We start from the raw sequence: 16,663 nt of genomic DNA, 5'->3' as shown, positions 1-16,663 counted from the left end.
ATGATTTGGAATCTGAGAATTTTTCATATCAATAGTAACAAAGCACAAAGATTTTGCAATTTATTGGATGGGAGGCATGCTTCAATGCTCTATTCATCATCTGAAAACAGGACGACTAATTAATTCTTGGGATGTAAGATGAGAGTCGATTAAAAGCAAGAATTTTATTAGGGTTTATGCTTTTTTCATTTTAAAGGGGCTATATTTACAATTCAGAAACCCTTGTTATTAGTGACTCTGTGGCCGTTAAGTGAACTGCAACCAGTCACATTTTTACTGTAACGTTCAAGACTTAACGTGATTCAATGCCCCGGTTTACTCACAGTGTAAAGTTTTTCAGTAAAAAATTTGCAGTGAACATCCAGATGAGTGGTTTTTAGATGAATATGTTAATATGTGCTGCACACTTTCCTCTCAAAAACAAAACTAACACCACAATGACAATGTGGATGCAATTCACCAGCTTCATGTCGCCAGATGAGGTCATTTAAAATTACACTGTTATGATAGTTTGATTATCAAGTAAATTTGAGACTATAGATCTGTTTGATTATAAAGTATATTTGAGACTATAGATCTGTTTGATTATAAAGTATATTTGAGACTATAGATCTGGCTGAATGAAGACCTTAGTTTGAATTAATCTATTTTCTTTGCATGACGCATTGATTGACGTTACAGTACAGAAAAGCTCTTTCGGCATTATCCTAAATATTGAATAAGCATTCATTTCACGTCATCGTGTGGAGGAGATTATAAGTTCTTTGGAGGATGTCGGGGAAGGTCTTGTTTAGAGATTTTCTTTCAGTTGACAGCATATACAAACAAATAAAAAAATCGACTTTTCTTTAATGCAAAATTAAAGCGAGTCAAAAGACAGTAATAAAATAAGAACAAATAAACACATTTCACATACTTACGACTAGGGATGGGTATCGTTAAGATTTTAACGGTATTACTACTCTTACCGATACTGCTTATCGGTCCGGTACTTTAACGGTATTCTTATCGGTACTTTTTGATATATATATATATATATATATATATATATATATATATATATATATATATATATATACACACACACACACACAATTAACAAAAATACACATTATATAGGCCTATACAGTGCTTTAATTTCAGGAAGAATTCTAGTAAAATAACACTGCATAGTTTATCATAAATAGCCAAAATAATGCGTAATAAAGCTGAAGTTATTAATTCAAGAGCTGTGAGTGATTTTCTCTTTGCATTTGGTTGTTTAATTCGCAGTAATTCATCAGCATGTTTATTAACACCACTGCCTCTTTAAGACAGATGTGCAGCTCTAGGCGACTGATAATAGGCAGATGCACTACATTTTCTCCTGACTATCCATATAACTACGTCCATTTTAGACACAAACTAAACCTGTTAAACTGTTGTGTTTAAGAGACTCTCCAAGCCGGGATTTTGACATAGATGTTTGTGTACATTTGATCGTTTAGACGCGAGTGTGAAACCGAAAGTGTAATTTGCTCGTCTCGTTGCGGGCTGTTTCGGAGGGCGCGCGCCGACTTGGGAACATCCTCTTGCGCACATTTCAAATTTCAAATCGCTCTTTTTATTATTAAAACGCACCCCACAATTTACCAACAGTAGCTAGACTGTATTTTACAACAATCCCTGATCGTGCTGATTCTGTCATTGCGTTTGAGTTTTATGGAGAAATGACAGCGTGGGCTACTGCTGCAAAGGGAATTAGCCTACATAAGTTGCGCTAGACATAAATATTATTTTAATCTTTGGAAGCCAAAATCTAAAATAAAATCAGACTATCACAGATCTAAAGTGTAACCAGGCTATGTTTGACTAGTTATGCCCTCTGTCGTTTTGCTCGTGGTCTCTCTCTCTCTCTCTCTTTCTCCACACGTGTATTTTCAAAAGTACCGACAGAAGAACCGATAAGGTCCGAACTTATCGATACAACGGTCTTTCAAAATTCACCCCCGGGGCCCGTTTAATACCGGTTTTCGGTACCCATCCCTACTTACGACACACGCCCTTTGAGAATTAGTAATTAGTAAAATGATGGGCATTACACACACTATTTAACCAGAATAAATGTGACGAGTGTGTGGGAGGGTGTGTCACTGTGTCACTTCGTGGACGGTATTGATCCAGGCTGATCATGGAAAAAAATCGTCCGATCACTGGATCTCTAGTCTGTTTTTTTTGTTACAAGCTGTTTAAAAAGTCTTGAAAAATTCTTAAATATAAGTCATGTGTGTAGTAAAAAAGAAACAATTATATTTTCTTGGCGAGTTGGCGCTATCTATAATTTTGTAAACCAGAGAAACTTTGTGTTTCATTGGGGTTATTTGTTTTCAGAGAAAGTAAAATAAAATAAAAATATCTTTTGTAATCTATCTACTTTGCATTCTTGATTTTGTAAACGTAAAGAGAAATGTATCATGGCTGCTTGTTTTCAGAGAAAGCTAAAGATTTGCCATTTCCTATAAAGTTTCTATTTTTTCAAAAAGCAAATAAATGGTGATTTCTGGCTTGCATGAGTTTTAGAAAGGATAACATGTTTAATTTAAGGTTGTCTATTTGCAAAGAAAGCATATACAAAAATATATATTCTACCAGCTTTCTGTATTTTTGTAAACCAGATAAACTTTGCATTCTTGCTTGTCCGTAGTTCCAAAACATAAGCCCAGTGCATGAAGAGAGAAATTCCTGAAACATCCGCCATGTTTCTTTCTGTCTCTTCGAGCGTCTCTCTTTCTCTCTTTTCTTCCCCTATCCCTCTTTTGCGAAACCAGACCTGTTTTTTCTCTCGTTCTCTCTTTTTGCTTTCCCCTCTCTTTTCTGACTGGCCATTCTCCACCTTTCCCTCCTCCCCTCTTCTCTTTCTCTTTCGCTCCACTCCCTCTGTCTTTCTTTTTCTCTTCACTCTTTCTCTTTCTGTCTGTCTCTCCCTCTCTCTGGCCTCTCTCCAGTCACACAAGATTTGGAGCTGATAGTCTATTTATAGCGCCTGTGGTTCTGTCGCTATGACAACCGAGCTGGAGGCCAGGGCGCCAGGGAGCTATTTTTGGAACGCCGCTGTAATGTCAGACACAGCCTTCTCTCTTTTCTTTCTCTTCCACCGCTCCCTCTCTCTCCCGGTTTCTGCTGCTCCCTTACTCTGCCGTTGCAAACTTACAGAAGTGTGTGCGCGTGCGTGCGTGTGTGTGTGTGTGTGTGTAAGAGAATAAAAATGCGGTGGAGGCTATCTATTAATTCACAGTTGTAGTTGGATTAACATATTTGCAGAGATAAGTAATTTTTTTTTGCAAATTGCATTTCATGCTGAATTCCAAATGTAATTGATACTGTTAGACACCTTGTTTTTATTATTCATTTTTTTTAACAGATAAAATAAAACAGGCTCAACCAATACAAGTACTTAATTTTTGTTTTGTTTTAAACAATAAGCGCATGTTGTTGAACGGCACTGTTGAATCTGAAGGCTTGAGGTCACATATCCTCTGTACCGTATCGTGCCACGCACACATACGCGGCCCGCTCTGAGCCTAGAGAGTGTTGCCGTATTGGCCCCGCCGTGGAAGCTGCCTAATCCACATGTACCGTATCGTGCCACGCACACATACGCGGCCCGCTCTGAGCCTAGAGAGTGTTGCCGTATTGGCCCCGCCGTGGAAGCTGCCTAATCCACACACTTAATACTCTAATGTTAACTAGATGAGCTGTAACATTAACCAGATTAGTAAGCGATGAGGATATTATCAGCTTTTCCATGTTAATACACCGTCGGCATGCTCTACTCATGCTACTCTCTAGAATAGATTTTTCTCTGCATGTTTTCCTTTTTTATGGGCTTTACATTTTAGCCATCAAAAGATTTGAAGAATTTTTTTAATTTTTTTTATTTAATTTTAAATGTTACCTGCTGTGGATATGTTGTGTGTGTGTGTGTGTATATATATATGTGTGTGTATATATATATATCTGTGTGTGTGTATGTATATATATATGTTCAGTTTTTATATAAAATGTATATAAATGGGTTATTATTGACAAATAAAGCTTCAAAACTGTTCAGTTGTTAAATAACATTTTAAAGTGTTTAAATAAATTTTTTGATTGTTTTGTCAGGCGGTACAACCAAATATATACATAAAACTATACTGTAGTTGTACCACCTGATTTGGAAAGTGTACCAACCTACCCATACTTGAAAATCAGTATCAGTAATATTATGACATCAATAATAGCAGTATTTTTACCAGTATTTGAGAGCGATCTACAAACCTTTTTACCCCGGCACAAGGATCAGTTATGCTCCTCTGGATGATCCATTATCATGTTTCCTGTTATTAGTCAATTCGTAAAAAAAGAGCCATGTTTGCAGTTGTGCTTCCCTGACATTTGAGAATATATCAGATTGCTGGACAAAAGTTTTTTTAATTAGCTACTGTTAACATTTGTTTATATGAAGGCTTTCAAACCTAAAATCATGCCATGGTATGTAGTTTTTACTTTTTTATTTTATTTTAAATAGTTTTCTTAGTCTGTTCATTTGTTTGGACAGTTGCACCACCTGACATTTTGGGGGTTTAACAAAATGTAAAATAAGAATTATTTACCTATACTAAAAATAAAATCTAGAATTATGTGATTTGTCTTTAAGTTATCAAATTACTTAAAAGGAAATAATGCGCTTTGGACTAATGTCATGTCATTGACCCAAATATTAAATATTTTTATTTAAACTTTATTTAAATTAATTTTGGTGACTGCAGATCACTTCAACCTCACATATTACAGAAAATTATACTGTATAATAAATAGTACATAATTAAGTCTAGCACTTGCGCAAGCTTGAGGCTGCCTACACTGGACTCGGCAAATACATTTGTTCTTTATGTCAGAAGTAGTGTAAAAAAAACAAGAAAAAGGGGATCACTGTCAGGAATTTGGCATGTCGCATCGCACCGCATCCAGTGTAGACAGCATCGCCGATTATAATGGGTTTTATTTGCTTTTGTTGCGTCCTGTCGCACTGTAGACACGGTGCAATAGTTTCTAATTATCATTAAAGCTTTTGTTTGTTTGGGATCCTGTTTGCCATCTTTCATCAACTGTAGAAGTTTGTGCAGGACTGAATCATTTTTAGCACCGTAACCACATAAGTAATGCACCAATAATATAATATTTTGGACCTTTGGTCTGGATAAATGACTAGATGGTGCCATCGGCGTCTCCCCCAGAACAGATGTTTGGCTCAAACTCTGTCTTCTGTTCAGTTCAGAATGCTTTCGAAAAATAAAAAGGTCTCGAGGATCAATCATATATTATTGTGGCTTATTTTTTAGGTTTACAAATGGCACGGTTTAATTTAATTCATGATTTTAATTAATATCAGAATGACATTTTTAGATCTGATCAGCTTTCTCCAAAACATCCTTGTTACTTTCATCTAAATATATTTGTGTGTTTAAACAATAAGCAACAAATTAATATTCATAGTCTAAAGAAAGCAACAGATAAAGTATATATAAAAAATAAAACGTGTGGGTTTAAAAACTACTTTTTTTTTTTTTTTTTGTGGTAACACTTAAGTATTCATTAGTTAACTGCATTGTTAACAAACTAATAATGATTTTTTATTAACTAACATTAACAAAGATGAACAAATACAATTACAAATGTACTGCTCATGGTCAATTCATATTAGTTAATACATAAATGTTAACAAATTTAGCTTTATTGTAAAGTGTTACTGATGTTTTTTTTATACAAACAGCTAGTATGTCACTGCACAGGACAACTATTTCAGAAACTTTATTTTAAATGAGTTATGCATTTTAGTTAGAGCAAGTATGAATACTTTTATTATTAGTGCAATTTAGTCAGAAGCAGCAATATTGTATTTAGTAAATGTAAAATGTAAACGGCTACATCCATCTATACGCTTTGCTGCATATATTATCTTAAGTAATTAAATGTTAATTGACCTAACATTTTAAGCATTATCTCTTTTTTTTTTTAAATCAAAGTATGAATGCAGTTTTTGTGTGCACGCGTGTGTGTGTGTAGTGTTTAGTAAACAGTTAGATCAATCCAAAATCTTTGACAATAATTCTTAATAAGCAACATTTAAGGGCTTTGTTTTGATGGTCAATATGATGGGACAAAGATATGGGATGTATGTGTATGTATAAATACACTTTTTTATGTTGCTGCACTTTTGCTTGCTATACTTGCATTGTTACTGCAGTGAATTGCTTAAAGCATGAGTGAGCGGCATACTTTATAATAAAGGGAGCTGAACAGAAATTCTGTGTGGGCCAAGTCATATGACTCATGTGATATGGTGTGTGTGTGTGTGTTTGGCCAGACCATCCATTTACTGCTCGAAGTGTTTAAAAATAAATAAATAAATAATAATAATTATTTTAATTGAAGTTGCTGCCAAATCATATCTGTACTGCATGCTATAAGAACAACTCTATATGTGCTAACATCCATCTTGTGTTGAGACTTTTAACATCTATCACATGCTCTCAAGTGTCTGTGCTATACACTGCTCCGAACTAGATTCTCTGCAACTGTTGGCAGACATTGACACGCAGCAATTTCACAAACTTCCTGCCGTGCGGCCGTTTGAATTCTAGAATTCCACTTGAGTTGAGGCTGGATTTGGAATGCAGGGCTATATATACTCCGTCGCAACTATAGTGGTCTCTTCTGCTTGGCATTACGACAGCGGAGCCTGTATGCGTTCTCAACTATTGTACCCAGAGGGGCATGAGTTGTATTATGTCTGACTAGCGGGATGGGCTATTGTTGGAATCGTTCTATTAATAGGAAGAAAGGCAATAATTGAGATATGGTGTTAGACAACGGCTGCGGTCACAATACAACTGTCTGTGCAAGCCTCCCCTGTCTGTCTGTCTGCATTTTGTCCTGTCTGTCTTTTATTGTTTGCTTCTTTTTATTTCTGTTTATGGCTCCTCTTCCACGTGACGTGCCACACTTTCATTTGTACGGCCTGCTGTGCGTGTTGCATGCATTCTCTCTCTAACTCTTTCACACACACACCACACACACACACACGCTAGTGCAGTCTATGCCGTTGTGTGTGGGACCTACAGCCTTGCTGTCACATTTCAACCCTGTATGTCACATTCCTGTTGGACTTGGACAGGGGGATGCACATGCGCGCGTCCAGCCTGCAGATTTCTCTCGCTGTCTCCTGATTCCCTCATGCTTTGATTTAGGCATTACACTTTCGCAGGCATTTGTGAGAGATTTTAATGATTGTAATTACAATTCTTTATTGACCTTTTTTTTGTTGTGCCTTTGAAGATGCAGATGTGTGAATCTTTTAAAATAATTTATTATAAGGAACTAGTTTATGAGTTGTATGTTATGAAAAATAGTTATTATTACATTTGAATTGTATGTCAATATAATAATACAATATATATTTTAGCAGTTTGTTGGAACTATTGGGTGTTAAATTCGTTACCGAACGTAATGTTTGTTGACAACCTTTTGTTCCATGACTAAGAGAGGATGACACCAATGAACAAAAATGGTGACTATCAACATGCATGGTAGTTGATGAAAAAAGACAAGATTTAAGTGTAGTTTAAAAAAAAAAATAAAACTTGATTAAAATCACTTAGATTTTGTCGGATAAAAGAGGAGAAAAACATTACAGACTGTTTTTAACAAGCCACTACGAGCTTTCATGCATACGGTTGCCAGATTTTAAATCTCCCAGTCAGTTAAAAACAAGTTTTGTACCTGGCGTTTTAGCTAATATTTGCAATCTGGCAGCCATGCAAACATGATCTCTACCCTGTGGAAGAAGCACGGATGATCTGAAAACACAGACACTTTAGTTGTCTCCATTTGAGATTTTCTGCCTAAATGAAAGTGTCATTCAGTCAGTCTGTTCTGTTTGCTGCAACTAAATCTGCATCAGACCTTCTGTGATGAACTATAATAAATCCAAACATTGATATCTTGACTATATTTGTGATTGTGGTTGCTGAATAAATGCACTTGCGCAACCTCTGTGACAATGAAAAGTGTTTTTGCTGGAACAATGGAAAGACAATTATTGCAGGATTTTCACTGTTTCGTTTTGAGAGAAGTTTCTTGTTTTACCAGTAGGCCTATATGATAAATAAACTATAATAAGTCAGGAAACTTGAAAATAAGGAAAAATAAACTATGCATATGGGTTGAAATTCTCTTGAAAGTGCAATAATTCTAATGAAATGTAAAAACTTAAAAAAGCAAAATCGGGATGATCAATTTAACCATTATGCAGCATCACGAAAACGTTTTCATTAACTAAAATGATCAGACATTTAGTTGACTAAAACTTGACAAAGCAAACTGAACGCTGTTGATTAAATATGATAATAACTTAAGTGACACAAGACCAATACTAAATAAAAAACATTACTGACAAAATTAACATTAGTTGAGGAGGGTCAGATAGTTGAATATTCTATTATAATTGTTGTTGAATTATTATTAAATATTTTGTGTGTGTGTGTGTGTATATATATATATATATATATATATATATATATATATATATATATATATATATATATATATATATATATATATATATATATATATATATATAAAATATTATATTTATTTTATATATATATATATATATATATATATATATATATATATATATATATATATAATATTATATTTATTACAGTATGTTGTATTTAGTGGGTGGAACCGTTTTTTACGGTTCTCTGTAAAAAAATCTAACCGTACGGTTCGCCACACTCTTGTACTGTGGTTCATCTCAAATCTGATGATGCATCTATATTAATGTACGTTTCTGTCGATGGATACACATTCTGGCTTCCCAATACATTACAACAGTGCAGATCAAAAAGCGTGGACAAATCACTCTTGTATGCGAGTGCCGAATGACCCAGTCATTTACGCCATCCTCACCCGGGTGTTGAGAGCGTGAGTGCAGGTGAGACCTGAACACCACATGTTGCTATATGTGTTAAACTAAACTAATTTCAGCCTTGCCAATTTAAGCATTAAATAGCAAGACGCGAAAGAGAACTCGCACACGCTAAGAAAAGATTTGTGCAATGCAGATAGCGGCAAATATTAAGTTCTCTTTTAAGTCTTGAACGGACAAATTCACACAGAAAATATGTCAAAATACTCATCTTGGTGAGTATCCTAGCAAACAATAGTCGATTCTGTCGAGAAAGACGTGTGTTCATGAGTTGTATGCACCCTTTCCGTAGGAAGCTTTTTCCTGCTGTCTTTGTTTTTAATGTTTATCAAACAACAAATGATACAAATCAGCTGCTGCTCTTTACATTTTTTATTTACATAAACTTTATTTAATATATACTGTGGAGAGTATATGTAATGTTATTTTATATTTGATTACTTCTTTCAATTTCTGTACCTGAAAACTACTGTTAGACACACATCTGTAAAACACGTATCTTACATGCATCTTTGCTCTATTGTATTTGTGCTGTTGCTTGTAGTTTGATTATTTGTTCTTATTTTGTTTATTTTTATTTGACAAGTGTCCTAATTAAACTGAACAACACCTGTGACCCTAAAGCCGTGATATTAACCGAACCATGAGTAATTTGAACCGTTACACCCTTAATTGCATTTTATGGTCAGCATCAATATAAATATTGATTGATAAAGATTGATTGAAATAAAGATTGATATTCTATTAAAAAAAATGGAGCCAGATATGAATGAGAAGCGTTTAGTTGGGGACATTGATTATCGATTTTTGCATGTTTGTCCCTGATGAGCGTCTTTAAGATCTCGATTGCATGGACAAAGAACCAGGAGGCGAGTTCGAGCCGACCCACCATCTTGCAGCCGTTTCACCGGATAGCAGCTTGACTAAGACAGCGTTTCTTGATCCCCCTCCCTCCCTCTTGTTTTGCCCTCTCTTCCCCTCTCCGTTTCCTCCCACTAGAGCCGATCCATTGACTAGAGCAGCGTCTGACTGAGCGCTCTCTGATCACTATGACTCAGAACCCTGCCTGCTTTGATCTCCAACACAAACATGCGCCACCTGCTGGCTAATTCCACAGCTGCACATTGTGCCAGCTGCCATTTTTCCCCCTCCATGGCTGACTTGTGTCATGCTGAAAATGTGTATGTGAAGTTTTGCCGATGTAAACGCAGGAGTATTGTGTTTGAATTTTCTTTTTGGTTCGATATTGCAATAAAGTATCATCTTGGGTTTATCACAGTGGTATGACAAATAAACTAAAGTATCAGTAGTCTTATGGTAATGCCTTTTAATGGATGCTCTCCAAATGTGACGTGCTTGTTCGACAACGTGTTGTGCATAACATTATTTAATAACTTCTTCCTTGTCTTGACTTGTTTGGAATAAATCCAGCTCTGTTATTTAATTTCTCTTAATTGCAAATAACATAGTCTTACCCTACTGAAGTGTTAAAGAAATATTGGAAAGTTTTTAATGTTTTTTCTTAATTTCTTTGTAGTTTCCTGGACAGGATTGACACTGTGAAACAGAGCGACTATACTCCCACTGATCAGGTGCGTAAAGATCCAGCAAAAATCCACATGCCGGGATCCATACATGGGTGTATCATTAGCTTGATATAGGAACAGAGGGTTTCTTGTTAAAGAAGGCATCATTCTCTTATTGCGTATGATTTAAAGATGTCTTTTGTTGTGAATACACTTTTGAACTCTTCTCTTTGTTGCCTTCCTCTTTCAGGACTTGCTTCGATGCAGAGTTCTGACTTCCGGGATCTTTGAGACAAGATTTCAAGTTGACAAAGTTAATTTTCAGTAAGCTTGACCAGGAGGCCTTATCATAATTATTATTATTATTATTTAAATTATTTATACTTCACAGTACTACAAAGATAGATGCACTTTACACTTTATTGATAAGTGCTTGTTGTGAACTGGCCCATGCCATCATGTCTCTGTGGCCTTCGGACTGATGCGTTTTGTCTTTTTCTGCAGTATGTTTGATGTTGGTGGACAGAGAGACGAACGCAGGAAATGGATCCAGTGTTTTAATGGTAACTTGTGCTTTTATTGCTTTACGATATTAATAATGATGATGATAATAACAATAAAGGTCCATCATTCTGGATTTTTTAATTGCTAATCCTGATATCAAAGGGAAGATATTCTTTTATTACAGTGTAAGATATAATTGAATGATCATATTTACTCTAAATTCACAAAATCGATAAAGCTTATTATTAATTTGTTGTAATTAAGGAATAGTTTTATGATGGATTGTTTGCATTGCTTCAAAGTGTACATCTTTTCTTTCCTGTTACAGATGTGACAGCCATCATTTTTGTGGTAGCCAGCAGCAGTTATAACATGGTGCTTAGAGAGGACAATCAGACCAACAGACTCCAGGAGGCACTTAACCTGTTCAAGAACATCTGGAATAACAGGTACCTTTTGAATGCCTAAAACACGCTTGCAAATTCGAGAAGAAGAGTGCTTAATGAGTGTGTAGTTTTATGATGACCTTTTTCCAAATATGTTTATTGTTTTCTCTCTTCTCTTTCCAGGTGGCTTCGAACTATTTCTGTCATTCTGTTCCTAAACAAGCAGGACTTGCTGGCTGAAAAGGTTTTGGCGGGAAAATCAAAAATCGAGGATTATTTCCCAGAGTTTGCACGCTACACTACACCAGATGATGGTTAGTAAAATGTAGTCGTTTTTTATCCATGTAATTGAATTTATTACAAATTATTGTATCAGCCCTAAAACTGAAACCACACAGTAGTAACTTTGGATATCACAGCATCCGTGTTATTAATAAGATATATGCTTTCTTTCTAACAGCAACACCAGAGCAAGGGGAAGATCCACGAGTTACGAGAGCAAAATATTTCATTCGAGATGAGTTCTTGGTGAGTCTGATTGTTGTACAGGAGCAAAAGATACTTTTCTAAAATCTTACCACCCTAAATGGTAGTTTATATATACTCATATAGGATGTTTACTTCAGTAGATGCTTTTGATGTCTTTGAATTGCGAGTGTCAGACTTCCGTGCATCGCAATTTAAACCATATCATGTTGCTGGTCCAAATAAAATTACTAGCCATTTTCCTGTTTTGTCTTTTTAGAGGATCAGTACAGCGAGTGGAGATGGCCGGCACTACTGCTACCCCCACTTCACCTGCGCCGTGGACACGGAAAACATCCGCCGAGTGTTTAACGACTGCAGAGACATCATCCAGCGCATGCACCTACGACAGTACGAACTCTTGTGATCGCAGCAGGAATGACGGGACGCAAACTCACCACATGAACTTTCTTTAGGCCCCCCTGCCCTACATCACGCCCCAATATCAAACCACGAACCTTCAAACTGATGAGTCCCCACCTCTTACACACATGCATATTTTTACATACATACATTTACATACACACATATGTGTATGTATATTCATATATATATATATATATATATATATATATATATATATATATATATATATATATATATAATATACACACACACACACACACACACACACACACACACACACACATACATGGCCTTTCTCCATCCTGAGTGACTAGGGGCTGGGGCAAGGGGATGCACTGTGTTACTGATGAAAGCGTGGCTGTGATATCTGGCAAAAAGACTTGTTAACACAGCCAAGGACTACCGATGTTAATAAAAGAGAGAGAGGAAAACAAAACATGTGAGAGGGAGAGGGAGGGGGGGAGAAAAGAGGGAAGAAAAAAAAAACTGTCCAGGACTGCTCAGGACAAGGAAGCCATTTCGTACACAAACAGACACATAATGCGTCCAGCTAAATTCCTGACTCGCAGTTCTATGTATGTTACACGTCAAACTTGTCTATTTCCGATCATATGCCTAAACACGTTACTTATATTGATGCACACGCACAAGACATACGCTATTCTTATCCTCCACTGTTTTGGTCCTGTTGAACGTTTAGTGCCTGAGCGAGCCTGGCGTGTCCCCCTCAACTTTTCCCTTTCCCAAAACCCCATCCCACCCAAAGGTGGACAGATCCCCCTGGTTGAGAGCAAAAAACAACGGACCGTACGTAAAAAAAACAAAAACAAACAAACAAAAAAAACAGAATGTAGAGCAAAGTGTCTCTTTTTTTTTTTTCAAAAAAAAATTGAGGGTTTGGAGCATTTACTGCCCCGGGTTGCTTTGCGTGTGGAGCGGAATGACTTGAACACAAGACCCATCACATGGCTCGCTTCTCTAGATGCATCGCAGGAGAGGCGAGCGCATGCAATGCCAGATTCATGCAGAACAGTGAACTAAATGCAGTGCAAAAAAATCCAAACTATATATATATATATATATATATATATATATATATATATATATATATATATATATATATAAAATGAGTTATACAGATAACTCATATTATATATATTTAATACAACCTTTTTCTGTTTGTTAGTTTACCCAGTTTGTGTGTTGGTGTGTGCTAATATGCACCATTTTAATCCTCAAGTTTTCCCGATTGCTCTCTCCTGTTTTCAGAGTATCATTCCTCTCCCTCTCTTTTCTTCCTCCCCTTATCTTTCTCTCTGTCTGTCTCCTCCCTGTTGCAAAAATATTGTACACTGACACGTGGGGACTTCATCAGACCGAGGGTAAGACAGAGTTATGACGCGAGACACAAGAAGGATGTCTAATGGATGGCCTCTCTCTCTCTCTCTCTCTCTCTCTCTCTCTCTCTCTCTCTCTCTCTCTCTCTCTCTCTCTCTCTCTCTCTCTCTCTCTCTCCTCCCCTCCGACTTCCTCTCCTCCCCTTTAGCCTGGCTTTTGGTCTGTCTTTTGATTTCTCTGCTGGATCATTATTCTTGTACAGACTGTAAAATGTATTATTTTGTACAACTTTATTGAAGAAAAAAGTAACTTGTAGAAGCTCCCTGTGCCTTGATCACGACTGTACGTGTAAAATGAGCTAAGATGTAAGTAAGATATGTTTCATTGCGCTGTTTGGCTCTGCCCTGCCTCTGTCGATTCCCTTCAACTCTGACCCCCGAACCCCCCTCCCCGATTGCCTGTTTGCTCATCAGACTCTGGGTGGATGTTGCTCCCCGCCCCTCCTTGTGCCGATCTAGAACCGGCCTCCCCATACAACTCTAGGATGGAAAAAAAAATGCAATGCCGGTGTCAGATTGGCAACCAAGCGCAACTTTTACTAGCACTGCTTATCAGTGGAGTTAAGGGGGGGGAGCTGCTGTCTGTCACGTCCCTCTTCCCCCTCTGTTTTTTATATTAATTTGTTAAACCTGCCTCTGAATTATGTTTTAGGAATCAATACGAAATGCCTGATGCTGTGTAGTACAAAGCAAGAAACATTATATACAGTATATATATAAATATATATATTTATGTGTAAATATATTATTTATATATATTTGTTTGCTTTTTACAGGTTTTCTTTGCCTTTTTTGGGGGTCAGCGACAACAATAGTCAACTTTTTAGAGGCAGGGTGTGGGGCTTTTTTTTTTTCCTTCTTTTTTTTTTTTAGCTTTAACTCTGAAGGAGAAAATAATCCAAATGCAAAAACATTGCTTGTCTCTTCGTTAAAAACCAAATTCCTTTGCTAAAAAAAAAAGAGTGAAAAAGACAGCAAATCTGTCGATGTATTAAGTGTACAAATTGTTTTGATAGCTGCACAGTCAGATATTGGGTTCATATCCCCCTCCCATGGTATTCATGTTTATTTCTTTATAAAAAAAAAAAAAAAAGAAAAGAAAAAAAGCTGCTCTACAAACTGACATACTAACAAAAAAAAGAGGCCGCCCATCACCGGACAATGACCAATCGTAACCCTCTCTGTACCACACTTCCTGTCCTGCTATCCAATCACATGAAAGCAGGGGCCAGCTTTTGGTGCTCTAATGGTCCACTTTGTTACACAAAGTATTTATTTTTGTTTTATTTATTTGTCATTTTATACTTTTTTTTTCTTTCTCCCAAAACGCCATAATTTGAATCAAAAACTCTAACGTCTAACCGGTTTGATCCGGTTGTGTTTTCTGCAAAATGTGGTACAGGTGTTATCTATCTAATGTTATGGGGTTGGGGGGAGATGTTAAGCTATGACATTTTAGTATGTTTACTTTTTTGTTTTTTATTTTCTAGTTCAGACTCGCTGCAGCAATAAGTGAGTGAGATTTGAGTACCAAACGCCCCCTTGCCTGACTCTCTCTATAAGAAGTGTTTTCAGTGTATATGTTGCTTTTTTCCATGTCTCTCACACTTACTGTACATTTTGTACAAAGATTCAAATTACAGCAGTAAAAGAAGAGTGTAACACTGTCTGAGTGACACACACATGCACACACTCTTTTCACAAGGCTAACTCTGTTTTTTGGCCCAAATCAAACTATAAAGGATAATGTAGTTGCTCTTACAGTGATGGTGGTTCTTAAAGGTCTAAAATACCATTTGCTACATGTTTCTAAAGAGGCGAAATTATCATTTGCTGCTCAAACTGACAGTTTCAGTGGCACTATGCATTGCATATCCTAATATGATTTTGGAAATCACCTGGATGTCCTTAAACTGCACTCACCATATGTTTTACTGACAGACAGGCACATGGTTAATCATGACAGAAACTTCTAATGCATTCAATAAGCAAATTTTCCAGACACATCTTCCATCACCTTTAGAAGTAAAAAAGAAGCCCATGCTGTTGTGTTCCCATAGTTATATAAAAGACAACCGTCACTAGACTGAAAGAGCATTCATTTTAGTGTGTAAAATGGACAAAAATAACTTGTTTTAAAGTTAGCGTCTTGCAGATGGTTATCATCTACGCTGATTCTGTTTCCAGATTCTGCTTAGTTTATTATATCTTTAAACCAAATCAACAGAGGCTATTGTTTAAATGTATCAAATTATGTCAGCGACAAGCCAGATATTAGAGAAGCGTTATACAATATACGATAAATTTGGGGTTAAAATCTAATACATTAGCTCAAATATTCATCACACCAACAGTGTTAAGTTTACAGGAAAATGCAACCTCTGAATTTTATTTCGATTTCCAGCTTATCTCATAAGTGTAGATTTTACAGTATAAATTAGTTTTATTTAGCTGATCATTTTGCAAACATTACAACAAAATGAATCATTTTTCTTGACTTAAGATTTGGGGGTTGTTTCTAAAAGTCTAAGCCATTGTCGTTTATTATTATTGTTTTAAAATAATATCAGGTTTATGTTTATCATTAACACGACAATAAGGTTCATTAGTTAACTACATTAGTTAAAATGAACTAATAAAGCATTTATTTTTCTTTGTTGATGTTAATTTAAACGTTTACTAATACTTTTTAAAAATCGTTTTAGCATTAGTTAATGCACTGTGAGCTAACAAACAGCTGTATTTTTAACAACAAAGATTAAAATACAATAACAAATGTACTGCTACTGGTTATTTTTTGTAATTTAATACATTACCTAATGTTAACTAATGAAACCTTATTGTAAAGTGTTACCGGTTTATCATTAGACATTATACGGGCCTATCTTGAGTTCACAACACTACACATATTTCAATGTTGGTTTTATGACAAAGTTGTTGAGT

General features: G+C 36.0%; 2 protein-coding genes across 4 annotated transcripts in view; one reads left to right on the top strand and one right to left on the bottom strand.

The window, feature by feature from the left end:
* The window catches only part of gnas (GNAS complex locus), a 45,603-nt gene extending 33,056 nt beyond the window's left edge, over window positions 1-12,547 (top strand). Inside the window, exons 6-12 of one of the 3 annotated variants that reach the window (XM_067460360.1) lie at window positions 10,554-10,608; window positions 10,793-10,866; window positions 11,047-11,105; window positions 11,375-11,495; window positions 11,616-11,746; window positions 11,893-11,960; window positions 12,178-12,547. In XM_067460360.1, coding sequence (XP_067316461.1) covers window positions 10,554-10,608; window positions 10,793-10,866; window positions 11,047-11,105; window positions 11,375-11,495; window positions 11,616-11,746; window positions 11,893-11,960; window positions 12,178-12,324 — 655 coding nt within the window. In that variant the 3' untranslated portion in view covers window positions 12,325-12,547. The remainder of the gene's footprint in view (window positions 1-10,553; window positions 10,609-10,792; window positions 10,867-11,046; window positions 11,106-11,374; window positions 11,496-11,615; window positions 11,747-11,892; window positions 11,961-12,177) is intronic. The other 2 variants (XM_067460361.1, XM_067460362.1) reach the window with 2 other exon arrangements.
* Window positions 1-16,663, bottom strand: part of tubb1 (tubulin, beta 1 class VI) — a 66,035-nt gene that overhangs the window by 43,732 nt on the left and 5,640 nt on the right. The gene's annotated exons all lie outside the window — the stretch shown is intronic.

This window comes from Pseudorasbora parva, chromosome 12 (assembly GCF_024679245.1).
Source record: "Pseudorasbora parva isolate DD20220531a chromosome 12, ASM2467924v1, whole genome shotgun sequence".
NCBI classification, from domain to species: domain Eukaryota; kingdom Metazoa; phylum Chordata; class Actinopteri; order Cypriniformes; family Gobionidae; genus Pseudorasbora; species Pseudorasbora parva.
This window is presented reverse-complemented; position numbering and strand designations above follow the sequence as displayed.